Source organism: Ctenopharyngodon idella, chromosome 13 (assembly GCF_019924925.1).
Source record: "Ctenopharyngodon idella isolate HZGC_01 chromosome 13, HZGC01, whole genome shotgun sequence".
In the NCBI taxonomy this organism is placed as follows: Eukaryota; Metazoa; Chordata; class Actinopteri; order Cypriniformes; family Xenocyprididae; genus Ctenopharyngodon; species Ctenopharyngodon idella.
The window spans coordinates 31,220,489-31,245,208 of record NC_067232.1 but is presented as its reverse complement, the minus strand read 5'-3'; the positions used below and the strand labels follow the sequence as shown (position 1 = coordinate 31,245,208).

Sequence of the window (24,720 nt, the reverse complement as noted above, 5' to 3'; positions counted from 1 at the left end):
TATTTATTTTTTATAAAAAGTAAAAGTTTAAAAATAATTTTGACAGCTAACAGGGAAACGTATGATTACTTTAATAAGCAGTAGCATTGGCACTGCTTGGGCAGCAATACGGTCCTTTACTGTAACATGGCAAACGCCACATGTTCGTGGTAAACATCTCTGTTGAGCTGTAGTTTTTAAAATCTCATTTCACGATGGAGTCGGTAACAAACACGACAGCAGAAGCGACAGCTACTATGGACTGTGACGGAAACACAGACACAGACGCGTTTGAGAAAGTGAAGTCGAAGAGGAGTCACAAACGCAAGCGGGACGCGGCAGAAGTGGACATGCAGGCGGAGGGTTCAGTAGCGGCCAAGAGACCGCAGTTCCCAGCCTTATCTGGAGACCAGCTCAGGGTAAGTTACTGCTCGAGCACTGTATAGACTGTATATATTTCGTGCTTGATTCCAAACGCTGGAACCTGTAACTTTATCTATATTAGATGGGTGAACGAATGGTTCTTTTGGATCGGACCTTTTTAGTGAAGTGATCGAACGGGTTCTGAACGATTCCTTTACGAGTCACTTTGAATCGATCACAGAGCGGTTCTCTATCCAATCATTCTCTCTCTTTACTTTCCTATAGAAGACATTCTAAGTCATACTTATGACTTTCTGACTTAGTATGTCGTTTATTTTGTTTTTATGCCACAATTTCAAATGTCATAATTTTGACTTTTCATCTCATAAATATGACTTAGTATTACACAGTTTCGACTATTTATGTCTTAATTATGATTTACAAAAGCATGATTTTCTTATGTGGAAGAAATATGCTTCTATACTTTACTGTCTGTTTAAATAACAGGTGAGTTGTTGTGTTTGTTTCAGGGAGGATCAGATGAGATGCGGAAAGTGTCTGTTCCTGCTCATCGTTACACACCCCTGAAAGAAAACTGGATGAAAATTTTCACTCCCATTGTAGAAAACCTGCAGCTTCAAGTGCGATTTAATCTCAAAACAAGAAACGTTGAGATTAAAGTAAGTGATGACAGTTAGCATTAGCACATATCGGTTATGTTTTTATTGAGAAACTGTCACAGGGATAGTTCACCCTAAAATGATAGTTAAAGGGTTAGTTCACCCAAAAATGAAAATAATGTCATTTATTACTCACCCTCATGTCGTTCCACACCCATAAGACCTTCGTTCATCTTCAGAACACAAATTAAGATATTTTTGTTGAAATCCGATGGCTCAGTGAGGCCTGCATAGGGAGCAATGACATTTCCTCTCTCAAGATCCATTAATGTACTAAAAACATATTTAAATCAGTTCATGTGAGTACAGTGGTTCAATATTAATATTATAAAGTGACGAGAATATTTTTGGTGTGGCAAAAATGATGATTTTTGGTGATGGCTGATTTCAAAACGCTGCTTCATGAATCTTCGGAGCGTTATGAATCAGTGTATCGAATCATGATTCGGATCGCGTGTCAAACCGCTAAACTGCTGAAATCACGTGACTTTGGCGCTCCGAACCGCTGATTCGACACGCTGATTCATTACGCTCCAAAACTTCCTGAAGCAGTGTTTTGAAATCGGCCATCAGTATATAAGTCGTTATTTTGTTTTTTTTGGCGCACCAAAAATATTCTCGTGGCTTTATAATATTAATATTGAACCACTGTACTCACATGAACTGATTTAAATATGTTTTTAGTACATTAATGGATCTTGAGAGAGGAAATGTCATTGCTGGCTATGGAGGCCTCACTGAGCCATCGGATTTAAACAAAAATATCTTAAATTGCGTTCCGAAGATTAATGAAGGTCTTACGGATGTGGAACGACATGAGGGTGAGTAATAAATGACATTATTTTCATTTTTGGCTGAACTAACCCTTCAAGTCATCATTTACTCACCCTGGTGTTGTTCTAATGCTGTATGTCATTCTTTCTTTTTCGGACCACAAAAGAGGAAATCAAAAAAAGACAGTGGCTATTTACACTGAGTGACAATAGCAGCATTTTCTTAGCGATATGCTACACTAGGTGAAAATAGCAATAGATTCTATTTACACCATCATGTAAAAGTATCAGTTCTTTGTAATAAGAGTACATGGTAATTAGATACTATCTATACTTTTTTTTGGCAGATACTATTTGCACCTCAATATTTTTGTACATTAACATTGTACATTAATTATCATAGAGCGTAAATGATTATATTAAAATTATTATATGGATGTTGCCTTATTGGGAGAATAAAAACCTTCCCTAATCCCTACACCTTCCCCTAACCAATGAATACTTTTAATATTATTAATCACTCGTTAGGCAGTTTATTTACACTTTTAGAACATTATTTTCATTTTTATGAAAATAAATGCCTTTCTGATGTGATATCTGATGGGAAAATGGAGAAGAGTGAGGTTGGCAAAAGGTGGATTCGAAACCGCGTCGATCGTGTTAAAAGCTAGGTCTGCGAGCCTTACTCACTACTACATAAATATAAATTTCTTCTTTTGTGGTCTGAGAAAGAATGACGGGCATACTGCATTAGAACAACACCAGGGTGAGTAAATGATGACTTCATTTTCATTTTAGGGTGAACTATCCCTTTAAGTTATGATAGAAAAATGATTGGAAAATAAATGCATGGTTTTATTTGCTCAGATATGCAGTAAAAAAATCAACTGCTGTTATTTTGCAGACGTGTAAAGAAACTCAAGACATCGGTGCTCTGACCAGAGCTGCTGACTTCGTGAAGGCTTTTGTTTTAGGGTTTCAGGTGGAGGTGAGTGTGGTTAGTTTTTCTGTTCAGTAGGACTGAGTGATGTGTTCATTATTCATGGTATATTCTAATCACAATGATTTTGAGATTTTTTTTATATATATATATATATATATATATATATATATATATGTATATGTATATGTGTGTGTGTGTGTACATTTAAAAAAAAGTTACATTTATGCCCTTCATTTGGCCATTATGTTTCCAGAAGACCCTGTCATTGGATATGGATATTATTAACAGAGATGTTTTAATAACCGTTTTAATTCTCAGCTGAAAAATTATTGTTAGCGTTTGTAAGTTTGATTCTGTGGTCAAGTTCAAACTGTCATTTTAATGAATCAATTACAAATGCTTATTCATCGATTTGTTTGTCATCACTCTCAAAAATGTTACAGCATCATTACTCTAGTCTTCAGCGTCACATGATCCTTCAGAAATCATTCTAATATGATGATTTGATGCTCAAGGAACGTTTACAATTATTATCAGTGTTGCTGCTTCAGATTTTTATGGAAACCTTTGTTGTTTTTTTTTAAGATTCTTTGATGAATATAAAGTTCAAAAGAACAGCATTATATAATTTATGTACGTCACCTAGCCCTTTCTTTCAGCAGTTTATTAGTATTATTAGTAAATGATGGTATTACTTCCAGATTGTGCAGTAATGATATAACATGTGATCGTATGTCAATCCACAGGATGCACTCGCACTGATCAGATTAGATGAACTGTTTTTGGAAACATTTGATGTCACAGATGGTACGTGTCTGTTAACCTGAGCCATTTTATAAGAGTGAAAATTTTTATTTATGTTTTTTTGGTTCCCAGTCACTGAATTTTGTGTGTTTTTGCAGTTAAACCTCTGAAAGGAGATCATTTATCCAGAGCCATCGGGAGGATAGCAGGGAAAGGAGGCAAAACTAAGTTTACCATTGAGAACGTGACAAAAACCAGGATTGTGCTCGCAGACACGTGAGTGCGCTTAAATATGTCATTGCTTTTTTGTGAACTGTCTTAGTGAATTTCATGAATTCTAACAAGAATTCTAGAATGTCTTGGGCCCGGTTTCACAGAAAGGGTTTAGATTAAGCCAGGATTAGGCCTTAGCTCAATTGGGTATTTACGTAGCTTTTTTTAAATTTACCCTAGAAAAAGCATTACTGTTGTGCATCTTGAGACAAAACAATGGCACTGACATATTTTAAGAAATGTCAGTACAAGTTGCTTTCAGTTAAAACGGCTCAAACATGCATTTTAGTCTGGGACTAGCTTAAGCCCTGTCTGTGAAACCAGGGCTTAGTGTTTGGTTTGGGCTGAGGATATATTGAATATATAGATGGGCCACCACCAGCTTTGTTGTTTTAGCAATGTTTTAATGACCATCCATATTTATTTTTCAGTCTCTTTATTATGATACAAACAGAAAATAACATGTACACATGTACACAAAATGTAAAAAAAAAAAAAAAAAAAAGAACAAAATGGCTTTTTTAAGCAAAAATCAGTATTTAGTGTGACTTCCTGGACTTTTTCCAGTTTCTCAAAGAAGAAACTCTGAGAAACTTTTCATCATATTTTGAAAGTTTTCTTCATTCCATTTAGGTTTAAGAGAGCCGGTTCCTGCTATTGCTCAAGTGTAAGAGGCGGTCACTAAATACTTGCCACTTTAGCCTATAGAAGCCGTTTTTCTGATTTTGTTCTGTTTTTTTAATACTGCATACACATTTACTGTGTTTTCTGGTTATTTTCTAATAAAGAGACTGAGAAATAATTATATACGGTCATTATACCATTGCTAAAACAACATCCAGTGGCTGGTGCTGGTAGCTGTGACCATTGTTACTTTTTTTTTTATATATATATATATATATATATATATATATATATATATATATATATATATATATATTATATATACACATTATTTATATATATATGTGTGAATACAGAGTTGATTTTTTTTTTTTTCTCCTTTCCTTTACAGGAAGATTCATATAATGGGATCTTTCCAGAATATCAAAATGGCACGGACAGCAATATGCAACCTCATTCTCGGTGAGTGAAAATGAAATACTTAAAGTGCCTCTATTATGCTATTTTAAAGGTTCCCAGTTTAGTTTTGGATCTCCTACAACAGGTTTACATTCATCCAAGGTCAAAAAACACTTTAATTTTCTCATAATATCCACTGCAGCATCAGCACTTTTCTCTCAGTGTCTGAAAAGGTTTGTTCTAAGATTCGGTCTCTCTAAACCCCGCCTTTCTGAGAGCTGCTCTGCTCTGATTGGTCAGACGGCTCAGTCTGTTGTGATTAGTTGTAAACCAAGCACTCATTAGCATATCTGAATCTCATCACTTGATACACAGTGATATGAACAGTAACGATGGCGTCGGTTTTACTGTATCAATCTCATCAAAGTGGATTTGCTTTGGCAGCAGAAAACAGCGTCTTCTCGACATGAACAACACGAACCAAACTCTTCCAGTCTCAGATACAACTACAGTGATTGAGGGCGGGGCAAAGCAGACACTGTTCAGCCAATGAAGACCATAGGCTGGCATTATGTAAATTAGTAAAAAAAAAATCTACGTAAGGTTCAGCAAGAAGTGAAACTGGAGTTACTGACAACTCGTTTCAGCAGTTCAGAATCACTTCTTTCTATTGAGAGACAAAAAACATTTTTATCGTTGAAACTTCGCAGACTTTTTACATTCACAAACAGCTGCTCTATTACACACTACATGAAAGGTCGTGTCCGAAAAAGCATAATAGGAGCGCTTTAATTTATCCATCTAAAAACAATATAGAACAGGAAATAATTCTGATGCTGTATTTAACTTTTACAGGAAGTCCACCATCAAAGGTATACGGCAACATTCGGGCCGTGGCGAGCCGTACAGCTGAGAGGTTTTAACCTCAACACACAGCTCATGGACTGATCCAGAAATACTGCTGATTTACTGTTAGCCACATTGGCCTGAAAATGTCTTTGAATCATACGACGGGTGATCTTGAACACCAGTGGACCGATTTCTCAACCAATGGATTTTTCTGATCCTTCAGAGAATAAACACATCATGAATGAAAATGAGACACGTGTGGATCCATTGAGTAGTCAAGTTTTAAATGTTTATTGTTTCATACAGTATCAAGTAGTCCATATATCCCATAGTAGTTAGTTTGATGCAGCATGCAGAAAAGACATCCCATAACTGACGTGTTTATTGTGCCTTCATATTTAGGAGATACCCATTTCATTCAGCAAAAGTTGCAGAAAAATTAATTTTCTTAAACCATGACTTGCTTAAAAGATGTGTATTTACAAAACAAAGGGCAAATGATGTGACCTGACCATGATTGAGTAAAATGTTTGTTTCTAATTTGGCAACATATGTAATGCGTTCATGGTTCTTCTGATATTGGATATAACTTTCACAGCTTGAGTATAAAGAATTACAATAGGTGAAACTGATAAACATGCAGAAAGGAACTAGTTAACACAGCAGAAGCCTCAAAGATTGGTTGATATGCTGAGATCAGAGTAAACAGACCAGTGATGAATTTGGTTAAGCTGCTCCTGTCATGCATGTAAACATTCAAGAGTAGGCTAAATTCATTTTTGTAGTAGTCTGTAGTCTTGTTGAAAATATTATACTTGACTATACCCATTTTTACAAGCTTTTAGGTGCTTTAAAGCTCATGTACTGTATTGAATGCCTGTGGATGTCAATCAACTGTGTAATACATAGCACAAGGGTATCCTGCTGCATTTACATGTGAGTATACAAAAGATGGACATGAAAATCATCCATGTGTTATAGATTATCAGATACACAGCAATCCCAAAAAAGTTTGGGCACTTCAGTCACATTATATGAAATATCAAAGCAAGTGTCATTGTAAGAGAGCCTATTTTTAAGCAATATATTCGAACAAATGTAGGTTTGTTGGATTTTACGTAATTAAACTTTCGATGTGCAAACTTTGGTTATATGTAGCTGAACTTTATGTAAGACTTTTCATGTATTAATCGCTTTTTTATTGCCATGTGTGAACAGCTTGTAACGAAACTTAAAAAAATGACACCTTCCAAAACCTCCTAGGTTGTATATGAAAGCCTGTAGACTGGTTTTTAAGTGAAGGACTTCGGGACGTTTTTGCCGGGAAAATCAAAAGGCTGTGACAGTTACAACGCGCGCTGCCGAGAGCCCCTCTTCCGTTCAATGACACATGAAATTAGCCTTTTTCACAGACTGTGATGATGCGTTTTAACGGTCATTACCATCGTAAATCCTGCTAAGTTTTTTATATTTTCATTTTTAAATTTTATGTACATTCATAACATTATACTTTGTATTATATTAGCTTTGCATCAAATTACACACACAATTTGTTAACGCTGCTGTGAGGGTGTTTGTAATAGGGAGTGAGGTCAAATTGACATCTTTCTTCTTACTGCCGTTATCAATCTCAGTTTTTTCCCTCTTTTGAAAGTTGTGAAAATACTATTGTGGAAAATATATTTAATGCAGTCTCTTACAACAACACGCCGGAAGTAAATTTAACCTGCGATGCCGAGCACCAGAGACACGAAACCCGGAAGTGTGAAAAAGGCTTATTAATGCTTACAATGATCAGGATAACACAAAAAGAGTTATTCTGTATTGTAATGTCAATGTGTCATGCAAAGAAAAGGGATTCATTCAAACTATAGTCTCAAATATACTTGAACAATCCTAAGTTAATTACCTCACCTGTCGACACGATGCCGGTAAGTTGCAGAGCTTTTACTAACATCCACATCACTATGAAAAGATTTCTTAACTGCCATTTTCTCACTGCCGTCATTTTTGTTGTTTATTTTGTTATTGAGAAGAAAGCACGCAGTATGCAGTTCACTTAATGGCCACCGGTGTCGCTAACAAGGTTTTTTTAATTCTACATATAGACCTTTTCAATGTGACAAAAAAAAAAAAAACACCTGTGAGAACTGACAAACAACAGCTTAAAAGTCATTGTCTCAGAAAACTGAAGTTAATGCGGAGGAAAGATCTAGCAGCATCTTGCAGATGAATCTTGCTTTGATATTGAGTTTTCTACTGCAGTGACAAACAGACATTCATTGTTATTGTGACTTTAGTGTCCAAATACTATTTGTGGCCACTGTATGCTGGGATTATCATATGGACAAACATATTCGTTATGTTTCACATAAAGCGTTATTGAAGTAAACCAAATCGTATTTTGTTTCTTGGTAACTTTCTGCTGGACTGTCTCAACAATTCAGACCTGAAGATGCACTTTCCAACAATATAAACATTTATACATAAACATTATATCACGATTAATACAAAAACAGGTATTAAACATGGTTAGATGCTAAAATCCAAAATGCTAGAATGATAGAAATAGAGTATATCACAAAGCGTAACAGGAAAAAAGCAAACATTGCATCTTTACGTCATGCAATGGAACAAGCGTTTGAACATGACGGTGGTGACTGTACGTTTGTTCTGTATGTTCTGCTTGGCACGTCATACCCTACGTATACTTATTTATATTATACTTAACTTTAAAAAAAAAAAAAAGAGATGAAACAAAATAAATATTAAAAAAAGAAGCATTAAAAAAACCTAAATAAATATGGACAAGCCAATGCTCTTTCCTCTTTAACTGACATGCTCTTTCAGTGTCCATAAGCCCATAAAGTGCTACAGCAGGTTATTGAGCAGATTGGAGTTCAATAACACGCACACGTTGACAAGGCTTCTATTTGACAAAAGTGGCTTAAATACTTCCATTGAAATACACAAAGAGCATTTGCTGGATGTTTTGAGCAGATCGTCAGAGATGGAGAGGAAAGCAGATCTGGTGGAGATGGACTCGCTCACACATCCACAACCATCTTCTTGTGTATATCAAGACCTCCAACAACCTGCGGCGGGAAACAAGAAATGTATGAAGACATTTATTCACATAGAATAGAGATTTACATGATTTTAAACATTTTTTTTTCAGAAGTACTGTATTTTTTATACTTATTTTATATTGCACCTAGATCATTCGTAGGTGTGTCGGTAAAAAGTCCAATATAAACTCGGAAAAATGTATATGTCCCGCACAGTACGTTTCAATCAATCGACCTTCCTCAGCCTTACAAAAAGTATCAGCAAATTTAGGGGCCGTTTACACAATACCGTTTTCAACTAAAAACTTTTTTAGCGTTTTTGCAAACGTTTTTGAAAACTACGAAAATGTGAATTTGTGAAAACGATGATATCACGCCTATTACGTGTTCAGTTTATAGGCGCGTAGTGTTTCTTTACCAAGTAACATCGCCAACTACTGGCCTGGCAGCAGAATACAGCATATTTAGTCATTTTTGCGAATCCATGTGAATGAGGATCTTGTTCGATGAAACGATGGAAGCTTGTTTTCGTTACGTAATAAAAAAACAAAAAAAAACAATTTAGAATTGTGAGATGCACACAGAGATATACATAACTTTTGGACAAAAAAAACATGTGACCCGTGCTGGCAAAATGAGTCACAATAAGCAAATTTTCAAAAATGAGTTATTTTCACAATTTCTATTAAAAAAAACCTTCATAATGATGTATGATTTGTTGGAATCAGAACAAATGGCTGAGCTACACTTTTTTGAAAACTACAAAAACACGAATTTGTGAAAACGGTGACATCATGCGCTTGTGTATTATGCGATCAGTCTATAGGCGCGTAGTGTTTCTTTACAAAGTGACATCGCCATCTACTGGCTTGGCAGCAGAATACAGCGTTTTTAGTCATTTTTGCGGATCCGTGTGAATGGGGATCATTTTGACAAAGTTGACGTCTGTATGCGAAAAATGTGAAGGAAAAACTTTTCAGTTTTACTACATCGTTGTTGTGTAAAACGCGCCCTTAAAAACAACTCATTTTAGAGTATTTACATTAAATATGAGAAAGGCCACACCTCCAATTTCGCAGCCAATATAAAATTCTAAATGCTAATAAAAGATGCTGTTTTCACCACAAAATAAAAAATGGTAATTGCGAATTTTATGCGAATTTTATCTCACAATTCTGAATTGTGAGATGCACACAGAGATACACATAACTTTCGGACAAAAAAATATGTATATCGTGGCCAAGAATTAACAATTCGTCCACGACTTCCTAATACGTCAGCACTTTTAAACAATTCATTTCATTGTTTTAAGTAAATCATGGCCACGTTGTACTAATTATTTCCCTTGTCTAAGTTAAAAATGAGGGAATGAATTAGTTAAACGTGGCCACAATTTACTAAAAAAAAGAGAATGAATGATATATATCTCATGTGCGGGGATATAAACTATTATTTCTCGCAATTCTGACTTTTTCTCTCGCAAATCTGATTTTTTTTCAAATTTTTTTGAGTTTATACTTATAAATTAAAATAAAATAATAAAAGATTTATACAAAAAAGTTTTTCAAATATATATACAGAAGTATTGAAAAGTTATTCTGGTGCAACTTCACACGATCAGCAAGGTGCATGGAATAATATATACAAAAATTTGATGGGCAGCCAGACTAGCTAACCAGGGGTGCGTTTCCCAAAGCGAACTATGGTCGCAAGTTCTGTTGTTACCAATAGAGTTCAATGGGACTTACGACCATAGTTGGCTAACGATGCTTTCGGGAAACGCACCCCAGACTAGTTTAAGCTCAACAAGTAGCTAGTGTAAGTTGTCTCACAGCACAGAATTCCTCGAAAGATATTCTTCCATCCCCGTCCTTGTCTGCATTGATGATGGTCTTATCCACGATCTGCTGCAGCTGCGTGTCCTTCAGGTTGTTGCCCACCATCATCTTCAACACCTGGAACAGCTCCCCGTTGGAAATGTAACCATCCTTGTCCATGTCATAGATCCTAAAAGCGACTGGTTCCAGAAAAAACAGCACATTTCAACTACAGGTCAAGTATTGTTTGATGTCAGTTGATGCAGACATACAGAAGAGAGGTGAAGTGCTTTCATACTCACAGCGGAGCTTCATTTCTTTATCACCCTTCACACTGAACTGTGAGACGCCCTCTATAAACTCTGCAGAAACATAATTTCAACATAATTTTTGGGACACACTTATTCTAATCTCACATACTATTTAGTCATTGAATCCTCATTCAAACTATTAAAAAACATTCAAATTAATTAAATATTTTTAAATAGATTGCAGCAATTACCATTCTGTCAAGAACCTCTAGTAAATTACATGTTATTTTGTTTAGTCTGTCCAGAATCGTGGAAGAATCGTGATCTCTGTTTGAAACTAAAAAACTCATGATGCTCGATTTATCCAGAATCCTGCAGCTCTAGATCAGTGTAAAAGAATGTGAATGTTCTTGGCAAAGGACACAAAGGGCTTCTTTTCAAATTGTGAGGCAACAGGTCTGAGCTACTTTAAGCTCATTTGTTAAAGTATTTAACAGCTAGAAGCTTTTGCGTTTGAGGACATACACATTTTTGCATGCAATATTTTAAGGAAAAAAAAAAAAAGACAAATTATTAGATTCAAAATGCAAGCCTATTTTAAGAAAATCAGATTTTCTGTGACATTTCATGACAATATAAAATAAAATAATTCTCTAAATCTTATTTTAATGCACAACTCTGATTCCCATTACCCTCAATTGTAAGTCACTTTGTGTAAAAGCAATCTGCTAAATGAACAAATGTAAATGTACTGTAAAGAGAAAAAATATATTATTTAAATTGCAAATTTGAATAAAATAATTATTAAATGTAATATGTTTTTGTTGTACTGCCTTTATGCTGGTTTAAATGAAACAAATCTTATTGTATTAGTTATATTTCTAATTACTACTGTAATGAGAATCTAGTCCAAATCACCTTTGAGAAGACAGAAAATCATGTAAAATGGGTCAAATATGTGTAATTATAATATCACAATGCAAAAAAACAACAACAAAAAAAAGTTGGCTTAATTTTAAGAGTTAACACAAATTATATATATATATATATACATACATATATACATACACACACACACATATACACACATATTTATTTATTTATTTATTTATTTATTTATTTCGGGGTGAAATGTGACCTGAGTTTCATTTAATGTATGAACAGCAGGTTTCCACTTTCAAATAAACAATGCATTTAGTTTATTGTGCTGTCAAATGATTTCTGGTACTTATGTGTAATTAATCATGCAGCCTCACCTTTGAAATCCACCTCGCCGTTGCCATCCGTGTCGAATATATCGATGACTCTCTGCACCAGCGGATTCTGCTGTAACTCGGGCAAAGACATGAACTCTTCCACACTGAGGGATCCTGAATTATCTAGGTCGAGTTTCTTAAACCTCTTTCCCAGCCTTTTAATCTCATCAGCATCGACTAGAGTGGACAGAGAGGGTAGGGGAGAAAACGGGAGAGAGACAAAACAAACAAATAAATGGACAACATTAGCAGACAATCCAACATGCGCACGAAACTTTCACCGTCCTGTCTGTGCAGGAAATCCACCTAATCGAGCCACTATCTGTGCTTTGGCCAAAACACTCCAAATGTGCCAAACAGTACAAATACAATCAAAAACAGTGAGAAATGGATCAAACCGGACACACTCACATCCCATGGCAGGATTTTTAGCTGCGGCTGGCATTACATTGGTCATTCCACAGAGAGGCTTTCCCATCGCACTATACCTATGAGCCATACGGATCCACGATTCTGTTTAATACCACTGCTAAGCTTTGCCATATCAAACTCAGTTACTAACTGTAAGCTCATTCAGATTGTCACATGACTCTTTAGTCGGCCTCCCCCAACTCTGATCAGTTCAACGAAAGCTACGGCTCTTTAGACTGACAGCAAGATTGATATTCATGTATTTTAATACACTACCAGTCAAAAGTTTGGAATAATTAAGATTATGATTTCTGAAGGATCATGTGACACTGAAGACTGCAGTAATGATGCTGAAAATTCAGCTTTGATCACAGAAATAAATTACAGTTTACAATATATTCACATAGAAAACAGCTGTTTTAAATTGTAATAATATTTCACTGTTTTTACTATATTTTCGATCAAATAAATGCAGCCTTGGTGCGCAGAAGAGACTTCTTTCAAAAACATTAAAAAACCTTACCAACCCTAAACTTTTGAACGGTAGAGTATATTTTATATACATGAAAAGAATATATCCCTGTAATTCCTATGTCTGAAATTTCCATATTCTGCAGAAACACAAAGATTAATTATGACTATAAAAATAAACTCTTACAGAAAGCATGTCATCGTCCGTGCATGTGTGTGTGTGTTTGAGTAGGAGTATTATGAGGAGCTTCTGCGACTGAAGAGTGCAGACTAGCATGTGTTCCCAACGGCTGATGACTAATCAAAAGAAGTGGATGGATGAATATACTCTGAGTACTGAGAAGGGTTTTTAACTCTTTCCCTGCCATTGATGGAATTTCAGGCAATCCATGTTTTCACTGTTATATGGTAGGGGGCGCTATTACGCACCTTCTGAAAGTGTACAGAATCTCTGGATCAAAACACAGGCGAAGAAGAAGCAGAAACAAGCGATAGAAACATTGCTGACGCACAAAAATGACACGATAATCCAAGATTAAACAGCATATAAATCAAAGCTGCCTAACATTACTGAATGAAATGTTGAAATGTTGGTTGCGAATCAGACTGCAGTCAGTGCAAAGGTCAGCTGGTCAATAATTCTGACTTATTATTAGACTAAGTGAGCATGTTCGAATCATTAAAATTTAATCATTGAAATAATTACCTTACCTCCACATTTTTCAGAATCTCCTAGAGTTTTTGATAAATATTAGTGGTCAGTCAAGGCATCACTATTTACACCCGGTATTACAGCCACCATGAAATCAAAAAATGATTTAATAATTAATTCACATTAGGACTTTTCACACTTGAAATAGTTAACCCCGAGTCATTCTAAACACCGGGTAAACAGAATCCTGGGTTATCTTTATTCATGTTTCACACTGGTCATAATTAACCCGGGGTTAACAATTAATCCTGGTTATTCATAAGCTGAAGTTTCACATTGTACATTCCTAAACCCTGGGTTAATGTTCTTATTTGCATGTTTGTGGTGTCAGTGTCATTGATTGGAGGAACGCAGGATGTGACCTGTTTACATAAAATCCTCATATTAATATTGCCGACTTTACTATCGAGTTTATACTGAATGGACTATAAAGGCAAGAATAAAATGGTTTGTCAGCATTTGACTCTTTTCCTCTCAAATGCTGAATTTCCTGTTTATATACAATGCGCAGTGTTTCCGTGACTGTCCAAATCACGCAAATATGAGGCACGTGATTGGTTGCCTGTTGCTAAGTGTCTAGATGTAACATTCTAACACTGCATCGTTTTACACTGTACAAGTCTGGCACCGTAATGCGGGGTTAACACCACAAAAATGGGTCTAATCCGGAGCAGGTTTTCATAACCCCTGGGTAAAAAGCGCTGCTAACCCCGCTTCTAAATTACAAGTGTGAAACGTTCCTTTACCCGGGGTTAAAAGCGGTGTTTATAACGATGATAACTCAGGGTTAAGCGCAGTGTGAAAAGCCCTATTGTGTTAAATTCATGTGCCTCGTGAGATGCCAGGTACATCCAAGATATTATGTCTAGTCTGAAAGTCTTGTGCATGTCTTAAATTTATTAATTTGATTGCTTCTTTCTTTTAGCGCTCACCATTTCTGATTGGATCACCACAGATGGGTATTAATATCAGATGTAAGATGATCTTGCCTATTTAAATGAGTCATTCTAGTTTAGCACACTTGTGTTTCCAGGCAACTAAAGGTATAATAACACGATATCTGTACACCTGTACTACTGTCACATAAACCTAAAACTGGATGAAGAAAAAGTGATAACCCCTGAAATTTGCCAGTTTTCTGTGTGCACATCCGTTAACTCTGTGGTGAGATGAGTAGCGATGATGAATCACGAGAATTAGCTCAATTGTAATTAATGCAGTTACAGCCAGTGAGATGATTGTGAGAACTCTCTTAAAAGCGTGACGATTGCAGGAGGTGAAACTATCAATCCATTAGTAAAATGACCTTCTCTGAGCTGCTGATGTGGGAGAGCAAATCTGCCCTCAGCTGTACAAACGTTTATCCCGACACAGATACTGAATTCAAAATTGATGAGGGGGGAAATGTAAAAAAAGCAAACAAGGCATTAACATTAAAAATATTATAAACCAACACGTGTCGGCAGACAAACTGCCTTCATCAGGGCATAAAAGAAAAGACCAAATCAATCCAGCATCAAGACACTCAAAACGTGCAGAACTGTTTATACTATATTTTTAATAGTCTTGTATATTAGTATGTGGTCTGGTTAGTTTTTGTGTATATTTAAAAGTATAATATTTATGAGTGTATCATTGGTGTATTTTTCATATATAAGGTATAATATTTATATTTAAGGTATAACATTCATATTTATGACTGTATTATTGCTGCACTTTTTTATATTTAAGGTATTGTCACTGTCATGTTCTGTTTGGTTTAGTTTTCCCTGTCACTAATTGCCTGAGTTCTTGTTCATTGTTTGTTGTCATGGTTTCTAATTAGTTTCCCACCTGTGCCTTGTTCTGTTGATTATCATTCCTGTGTATATATAAGTCCTCAGTTCTCTTTGTTCTTTGTTTGGTGTTGTCAACATTAATGTATAGTGTACTAAGACTTTCTCTGTGTTCATTAAAGTCTCCCTGTTTCTATTGATCATTCTGCATTATGCTTCGTTCTTGGATTTATACTACACAGCGTTACGTGACAGAACACTGAACCCAAAACATGGATACAGCAGCACCATTTATTGCCATTGGCCGTAAAGGTCTTCTTTTGATGGATTACTCTGTCCGGTTCTGTGAGTTAGCCCAGCGCTCCTATCTAGATGGTGTCACCTTAAAATCTATTTTTCAGGATGGGAACAAATTAATGTGGCCCACTGGCACTGCCAGTTTTGGAGAATTTTACTTAGTAAGAAGCCATTCTCCGTTGCTTTGAATGTTTCTACCCTTTGTCAATGACTTTGCCCACAAACCCCACTGACCCAGAACCAGAACCCAGCCAAAACCTCCACACGCCCACCACGAATCCAGAGCCAGTGCCTAAGCCCACTAAGGACCCAATACCAGAGCCCACCGCAGACCCAGAGCCAACTCCAGCTGAGTCTAACCAGTGAGCTGGTGTCCACCCAGCTCAAGTCTGAGCCATTATTCGTCCCAGAGCCAGAACCTGCACTCTCTATGTGCATGGACAGCGAACCAGAGCCCACCGTGTGTGAGCTGGTATTTATGTCCATCCCTGAGGGAGTGTTGGTAGGGGTGGACCTTGTGGAGCAGAGTTCCATCCATTCCCCTTAAATATATTCTCTATCATGTGTACTCCTGGATACCTTCAGCACCTTGGCTCCTCCTTCAGTGGCTCTGCCCAACTGCTTGGATCTGCCTTGAGCTTCCAGGTCTCCAGCTCTGCCGTAGTGTGTCAATCCCTTGGCTCCGCCATGGGCCTCCGAGCACTGGACTCCACCTCGGCCCTCCAACCCATTGGCTCCACCTCAGCCCTCCAACCCATCGGCTCCACCTCAGCCCTCCAACCCATCGGTTCCACCTTGGCTCCACGCTCCCTCAGCTTCACCATAGTCCGTCATCCCTCCGGCTCACCTTTGATCAATCTTCGCTCTGGCTCTGCTTCAGACGTCTGGACTTCCAGATGCGCTTCAACCCTCAATCCCCATGGTTCCGCTTTCCCTCTGGTTTCGCCATTGTCATCAGTTCCACCATCTCCGCCCAGGTCACGCACACCTGCGTCTTCGCCTTGGCCCGCCAGGCATAGAGTCAACCTGGGTCCTCTCCTCCACCTCTGTTTGTCTCTGAGGTTCCGTCATGGGCCTTCATCCTGGCTCTTCTCTGGCTCCTCCCTTCATCGTCTCCTTCCTGGTTCTTTCCTTAATCGTCTTCTCCGTGGGGTTTCCCTCTGCCAGCTCCTCCAAGGTTTTATCTGTCTACAGCACCTCGTCCATCTCCGGTACCCCCTTCTTCCATGCTCTGTTGGACCTATTGCGGCTCGAGTATGCACCTTTCGGGAGGGGGATGTACTGTCAACGGTCATGGTTTTGTTTTCCCCATCTCCAATTTTGGTATTTATAAGGTATAATATTTATATTTATGGGTGTATTATTGGTGCAATTTTTAGGTGACCTGTCATCAACTTTTGCAACCCCACCTTTTGAAAATAATTTGTTGCCAAAGTACTTTTTTACTTAATCCTCTTCGTCCCATGTGAGACATAAGACTGCCAAAGTAACTTTCTTAACTAAGTCACTTTTTTTTTTTTTTTTTTTTTACAGATAATGATTTGTTTGTTCTTTAAAAATAAATAAATAAATTTACAAATAATTACATTTCTCATGAACATTGTAGTTCCACGAACCCTTTGTTTTGCTCAAAGTTGATACTTCATACTTGAGCTTTGATAACTCCATTTCACCATACAAAGCCTGCAGAAGGCTTTGCCTATTTTACGGGTATCATCTGGATGGACGTATAAATAAACTCTAATTGCGGTTTAAATGCTGGAATGTGCTGCTCGTGGATCTTCTCTTATGTACGACAGCTTGTTGTTGCCAGTTTCAGATCCATCAAAGTTACTCTCCACGCCAACAGCCAAAACCTGACATCACCATATCAATGACTGCAGAGCATGAGCTGGGCAAGACCTGAAGTGGTCATATTTTTAGTCATGAGGTCATAAGAACCCCCCATTAGCACCTTAAGGGAAACCCCCAGCAACAAGGGACTCCAGCAAACGGGCTCGGGTTTATTTTGAGCGGATCGGACAGTTTGGGAAGCTGAAGGCCACATGCCAGTATGAGACACATTATTCCACACATGGTCTTGTAAGTGGGTCATTTGCATTAGCAAGCTGCCAGCTCTCAAAAATTAACTCCTGATCTAAACTATCATGCGTATATATGTGTAAGATATTTGCTGAAGACGGTGCATTTTTGTGAACACCAAATGTACTATAGCAGACTTTGTTATAGTACTTGTGGATTCTTTAAGAGCGAGTCAATTGCAACCTGATTACGGTAAAATTACACTTCGAAATCAAAAGGAAGGAATAAGAAATTATATTAAATATTTTGCATGAATGATGAAGAAAATGAAGCCTATTCTAGGACCATTACAATGTTTTGCAGTGGGGCATTATGTTCATGAAGATCAACCCCTTATGGCCCATTATTTCATTTTCATATATTGTAAAATGTACAAAAATTAGTAAAAAAAAAAAAAAAAAAAATCAACAAATTATTATTTTGAGTCAGATATTTGCAATGAATAGGTTGATCCAGTTCATAAAACCAGTCGTTTAAGAAACACACTTATCTGGTTCTCTTTGGGACTCAAAGATTCAATTGCAGTGAATCTCGAGTTCAGACAGCTGTGAATAACCGCTTGAATGTCAGTCTGTTCCTCGCACAAATATGTAAGTGTACGAGCCTTTGATGACACTTTCCTGCTGCTTTTGAGTCCCCATTCACTGTTATTGAATGGAGAAGAGTGACTATATTAGTATATTACTAGCTCAAAGGATGAGGATGAGTTGATTATGACATTATGGCATTATGAGTTTTTGGAAGAGCTATTCCATTGATTGACAAAATGTATTTAAGAATGTGACTTGGACATGTTTTTTTTTTTGTTGTGAGATTCAGCCAGAATCTCTGCAGTTATACATTCATATAAATAGGCGTGTATTTGCTGATGTAGTGAACAGCTGTCCTCTGTGTGTGTGTGTGTGTGTGTGTGTGTGTGTGTGTGTGTGTGTGTGTGGTTGAATGTCAAGCTGCATATATGCCAGATTGGTGTTGCAATCTGTTGCAGGTCATTTATCTAGGTTAACATTAGAGCGAGCGGCCAAGTAAAGTTGCTACTACTTACATATTTCAAATGATAAGCCATATTTGAGGTTGATGGATGATAGGCGAACATTTAGATTTTCTGCCCAACACACTGTGATTACCACAAGGACCCACCGTTTTCCATTTTTTTTAAATTTAAATTTAATGTTTTGCCATGATTTCGATTTTAATAAAATATAACAATTTTAATATTAGCAAACTTTACTATTAGACATGTTGACAATACAGCAATGATAACAGTTAAGAGAAAAAAAAATGATCTGACTGCATGACGGTGCACCTGATTAAGTCTGTGTGTGCACCAAAGTGTTTTTAACCATCTGAAAACTCTTCTGAAAACGCCTTGCTGTAGGCGCTTGAGAGCGTTTTTTTTCAGTTGAGACACTATATTTGTTATGATACAGAATATCTGCGGAACTGCTACTAGTATCTGATTTCGCAAATAGTTTGTTTCTGAATATAAAAATGTCAACACAATGTAACATACTTGCTCTGGCACTAGTTTTGGATGAAAAGATGTGCTTGTTGTAGTTTGTTATCATTGTACAAACAGGAAGCGGCGGTTGGTCGCTGTTGTTTTTGTCCCGCCCCTCCTCGACAGTGATGATTGCTGAGTTTTACCTAAAGTTGAACATTCTTCAACTCTTGGCAACCGGTAAAAACCACCAAATGCTCAGTGTGAAATAGACGCTCAATGCAATGTTATGCTTCTTCCGTTTTAAAAAATGCAGAGCTCCCACTGGGAAAAAAAAAAAATTGTATGAATACGCTAGCCACGGGAAAAATCACTTTGGTGGACACATGACCTACCGCTCTCATGTGAAGCGATGAAGGACTGAAATGTAGAAAACATTGCTAGTCCTAACTGGCTAATCACCCAGAATGCATTTTTGTGTTGAAAAAAAAATGAGACGCAGGCAGCGGAATGGGAAAAAAAACGAGACGCGAGTTAAACTTCTTTTAACTTGTGCGCCAAATTTTTAGAATGCTTACATTGTAAACATTCTAAAACATCGTAAAGAACCTGTAAAGAACTACTCCTGTAAGTTTGATATTTCATGTTTGCGTGATAATGACAGGCTGAAAGTGCTGTTATTTTCTGTTTTTACAAAACATTTACTGTTAATAATAGTCTACTACTGGTGTTATACTTGTAGACATTTTGAATTTGAATTGCCTTGACTTTTCAGGTTGACCTCTAAAACGAAACGTCTGCTTTTTGGCTAAGGAATATTTAGCATTTTATATTATTTCTGAACAAGTAGGATATGTTTGAGATAAGTTTGTATAATATTTGCCTTAATATTTCATGTATCTTTCCTGCAAAGATATTTAACAAGTCATTTGTTTTACATTTACACCATGTTGATCACTTCAGGTGTGCTCTTGGAATAGAACCTTCTTTGACCAGATGGTTAATAAAGACTTGTTACTTATATGGTTAATAAATAATGTTACTTGAATCATGTTGTAGTTAAGTTTTTAAGTTGACTAGTTAAACATTAACAAATCAATCAAACGTTCTGAAAAATATCAATATATATATATATATATATATATATTTTTTGTCATATCGCCCAGCGCTACATCACACCAGTTTGTTCTTCAATTGTGCTTGTAGCGTAAGACCGAGAGCATGTGCTGACGTTGGGTCGAGTCTCACAGCTCATTAAAAACAGCACTGGAGGCCCACAGCGCTTCACACCACAACCTCCTCTGCACACACAGCTGATTCCCAATTCCTGCTCTTTCTGTCTTATTTCTTTCACTGCTCCACTTTGTGAGAGATCTGGGGCTTGAATGGCATGTGTCATTTGCATTAGATATCTTCAATACGGCACACAAATGGTTAATCTTGGCAAAGATTAACTAGCACACACAGGGACTGGAGCGTGTCAAATTCCCTGACCTGCCGCAGACCGCCCTCCTCTCTCGGTTAGTTTTGCACGTGCTAAACATTCGCGTACATCAGAGGGAACAAAACTAATTAAAACAAAAGTTTCAGAGCTAAAAATAAGCCTCAGCATCTCTGGAGACAAGCTTGATTTGACATCATTTTCACTACTACCAATTCAGGTAATGATCACATTTCAGTCACCATCGAGGTTTTACAGAATGAGCAAGTAAACTCAATATACTGAAATAGATTAGAATTATTTGAGAGATATCAAGTTAAGTCAACATTACTTATATAGGGCTTCATAAAATGCTGATTGTTTCAAAGCAGCTTCACAGTAATAAACTGTAAAATAACAGAATCAATGATGCAAACTTCATCAAATATGAGACTAATTTAAATTATGCAGTAGAGTAGCTCTACAGAAGACAATAATGTCGTTATTCAGCTTAATTCAGTTCAGTTCAATAACAGTGTCGATGTTGTAGAGTTAGTGTTATTATCCAGTTCAAATTTTGTATGTAAATTAGATACAAATTTATGATGATACTTACAATGTGAGCACATTTCCAGGGGATAACTTGCCTCATTTCCCTACAAAAGAAGAAAACATAAGATTTCATTAACTTTTATTGAACGAATTGCACATGACCTCTTCTATTAATCAAAAACACTATAATATTTGGCTACTCATTCAATATTTAATTTCACAACCAGTTAATTACACCAAGGGAATTATTTGAGAATATATGTGTTATAATAAAACTTAGACACTAAACTAGGCATATGTGACACCGAAACACTGAATTCTTCCCTTTCATTTGATACAAACCAAATGCTGCTGCTGTGTTCTAGAAGATGAAATACCACATACTCCACCCTCTGTATCTCCATCTGCTTTGATTTATTATTTATAAAGTCTCATTCAGTTCAAGGACTCAAAGGCCCATGTTCTGTATCTGTCACAGCAGTGGAGGACAGATGAGAGCTTTGCCTGTCTGCTCTCAGCGCATGCTGGCTTTAGGCTGACTTATCCTTGTTATTAAATTTGCTATGCTACATATAGAACTATACATAATCTGCCACGGTGTAGAAACAATTTTCACTCAAAACATTGTTAGTAAATTCCAGAATTAATTACAAAGTGCCTCTATTATGCTATTTTAAACGTTCCTAGTTTAGTTTTGGAGTCTCCTACAACAGGTTCACATTCATCCAAGGTCAAAAAACACTTTTATTTTCTCATAATATCCATTACAGCATCAGCTCTTTTCTCAGTGTCTGAAATGATTCGATCAAAGACTTGGTCTCTCTAAACCCCGCCTTTCTGAGAGCCTGCTCTGCTCTGATTGGGCAGAAACCAAATGCTCATTAGCATATCTGAATCTCAGCACTTGATTCACAGCGATACGAACAGTAACGATGGCGTCGGTTTTACCGTTTCAATCTCATCAAAGTGGATTTGCTTTGGCAGCAAACTCTTCCAGTCTCAGATACAACTACAGTGATTGAGGGCGGGGCTAAAGACGCTGTTCAGCCAATGAAGACCATAGGTGGAAATTATGCAGATTAGTTACAAACCTGTGTTTGGAGTGGAATTACTGATGACTTGTTTGGAATTCATTTTTCGAATAAACTGTAAAATGTAATTTATTCCTGTGATCAAAGCTGATCAGCATCATTACTCCAGTCTTCATTGTCACATGATCCTTCAGAAATCATTCTGATATGATGATTTGATGCTCAAGAAACATTTATGATTATTATCAATGTTGAAAACAGTTGTGCTGCTTCAGATTTGTGTGGATACTTTTTTCATGATTTTTTTATGAATAGAAAAATGTATTACATTTATTAAAGCATTTATTAAATAGAAATCTTTTGTAACATTATAAATGTCTTCACTGTCACTTTTAATCAATTTAATGCATCCTTGATGAATAAAAGTATTATTTCTCTCTCTCTCTTTTTTTAATCTTACCATGGTAAGATTTCCACACAAATCTGAAGCAGCAAAACTGTTTTTAATGTTGATAATAATAATTAATGTTTCTTGAGCATCAAATTATCATATTAGTATGATTTCTGAAGGATCATGTGACACTGAAGACTGGAGTAATGATGCTGAAAATCCAGCTTTGATCACAGGAATAAATTACAGTTTAAAATATACTCACATAGAAATCAGCTGTTTTAAATTGTAATAATATTTCACTTTTTACTGTATTGATTGATCAAATAACTGCAGCCTTGGTGAGCAGAAGAGACTTTTAAAAACATTAAAAAATTTTAATGTTTCCGTATTTTGACAGGTACTATATATCTACATGAAAGGTCATATATATTATATATAGGGGTATATATATTATATATATATATATATATATATATATATATATATATATATATATATATATATATATATATATACCCCTATATATAATATATAAAGCACAATAGGGGTATTTTAAAGACTGAAACAGTATTTTAAAACAAACTCAATAATAAAACAATAATTTTTTTTACAGTGATTAAGCATTTTAGGCCTGAATTTTTGTTTTCACAGAACAGCAAGCATTTGCACTCTGTCACTCTGAATGTGTGATGTGTCGATGTGTCTCTCGGCTTGATGTTACGCAGCAGCGTGGGTTTGTGGAACGAACCATCTGATCTGCAGCGAGAGGAGCTGCTGATCGCTGTATAGACTATCCTGAACCCCCACAGCAGCCGCTGCGCTGCCCACTCACAACAGAGACGCCAATCTGCCATGAGAGACACGCCACTGCTGGGGAGTTCCAGCTGGGATGAGGGTGGACTAGGACTTTCCTGTTAAGAAAAGCTATCCTTATTTTTTTTGTTTTTCATGCTTGAATGTTGATTATTTTCCTCATATTCTCCATTGTTGCAGCTCCTCTCTTCCCAGTCTGTCAGTAACGCTCAGTTTAGTTCCTGTCTCTATGAAGCCCCTCCTTCTGAAAAGCACAGTGTGCTCTGATTGGTCGGCTGGAGCAGTGTGTTGTGATTGGTGTTTGGAAAATGTCCCACCCCTTACCATAACCGCCAGGTTCAACACACTACTAACTAACTCAACCAGGCCCCGCCCCTTTATTCTGCGTATGAATTATTTAAATGAGGAATATTGTGAAGAAAACTCAAGACTACAATGGAGGCGTTTCAGGGAGTTCAGAAACACTGACACTGATATAGAGAAGAACTCCTGCTGGAGGGACTTTGCAGAGCTTTTTCATGATCAAACAGAAACATTACACACTGAAGACAGATAACCATGGACATAAAGCAGACTGGGTCCTGTATAAGGCACAGTAGCAGATCCAGCTGCAATAAGATAACATTTTATTTTATCTGCATCTCAATTCAAGCTCAGTGCTTTAATGTCAAATTTCCAATGAATAAACATGTAATATTATTAGTAACTGCACTTATTAATGCAAAACAATAGTATATGATTACATTACCTTTCTGATTAAAAAAAACAAAAAAAACAAAAAAAAACACCAAATCAGGTGCTGGCGCCACCTTCGGTAGGTGCGAATGAGAATAATAGGAATTTGGGGTAATTTCTGCTTGTCGAAAGTAAAAGTAATTGATTTTCTTATGTTTAAAATATTATTTCTTGTCTTGATTTTGGTGTGAGATTTGATCTGGACATGGTTTTGTCGCTCAGCACTATTTCAGGCATTTTAGGCTCAATTAAAACTCATAATCCTTCTACAATCAGAAGACATTTGCCTTATTTATTAATCACACAACAGTTATATTGATTCTGCATTACACTTGGTGGTTTTGTCTAGTAAAAGACTTGCTTCCTTTGAGATGAACAGATTAGATGAAACAGCACAAACCTATGAAACCAACTGTGAAAACAGATGCAATATATGCAAATTCAAAGCTGCAGAAAAACAACATCTGAAGTGTTTTTGAAGAGTTGGACTTGGTTATTAATATCAGATCCCCTGAGCCCAAACTGAACATGAATTAGAGCAGTGACAATTCACAGCAGACTTACTAT

At 36.6% G+C, this 24,720-nt stretch overlaps 2 protein-coding genes and 1 long non-coding RNA gene across 3 annotated transcripts in view; 2 read left to right on the top strand and 1 right to left on the bottom strand.

The window, feature by feature from the left end:
* Positions 1-93: 93 nt before the first annotated feature.
* On the top strand, positions 94-5,878 carry pno1 (partner of NOB1 homolog). The gene is made up of 7 exons (XM_051916900.1): positions 94-398; positions 873-1,022; positions 2,700-2,783; positions 3,485-3,545; positions 3,641-3,758; positions 4,771-4,841; positions 5,634-5,878. Exons 1-7 carry the CDS (start codon positions 195-197, stop codon positions 5,699-5,701), a joined length of 756 nt encoding a protein of 251 aa, XP_051772860.1. The 5' UTR covers positions 94-194; the 3' UTR covers positions 5,702-5,878.
* Positions 5,879-5,894: 16 nt separating this feature from the next.
* Positions 5,895-24,720, bottom strand: part of ppp3r1a (protein phosphatase 3, regulatory subunit B, alpha a) — a 30,300-nt gene continuing 11,474 nt past the window's right edge. Inside the window, exons 2-6 of the mRNA XM_051916902.1 lie at positions 21,245-21,284; positions 12,020-12,196; positions 10,815-10,874; positions 10,528-10,712; positions 5,895-8,722 (exon numbers count right to left, since the gene is read on the bottom strand). Of these exons, the coding sequence (XP_051772862.1) occupies positions 8,675-8,722; positions 10,528-10,712; positions 10,815-10,874; positions 12,020-12,196; positions 21,245-21,284 (510 nt within the window). The 3' untranslated portion in view covers positions 5,895-8,674. The remainder of the gene's footprint in view (positions 8,723-10,527; positions 10,713-10,814; positions 10,875-12,019; positions 12,197-21,244; positions 21,285-24,720) is intronic.
* LOC127524881 (uncharacterized) lies at positions 12,203-24,203 on the top strand. Its single transcript, XR_007933190.1, has 2 exons — positions 12,203-20,869; positions 23,257-24,203. It is a non-coding gene; the product is annotated as an uncharacterized LOC127524881 (long non-coding RNA).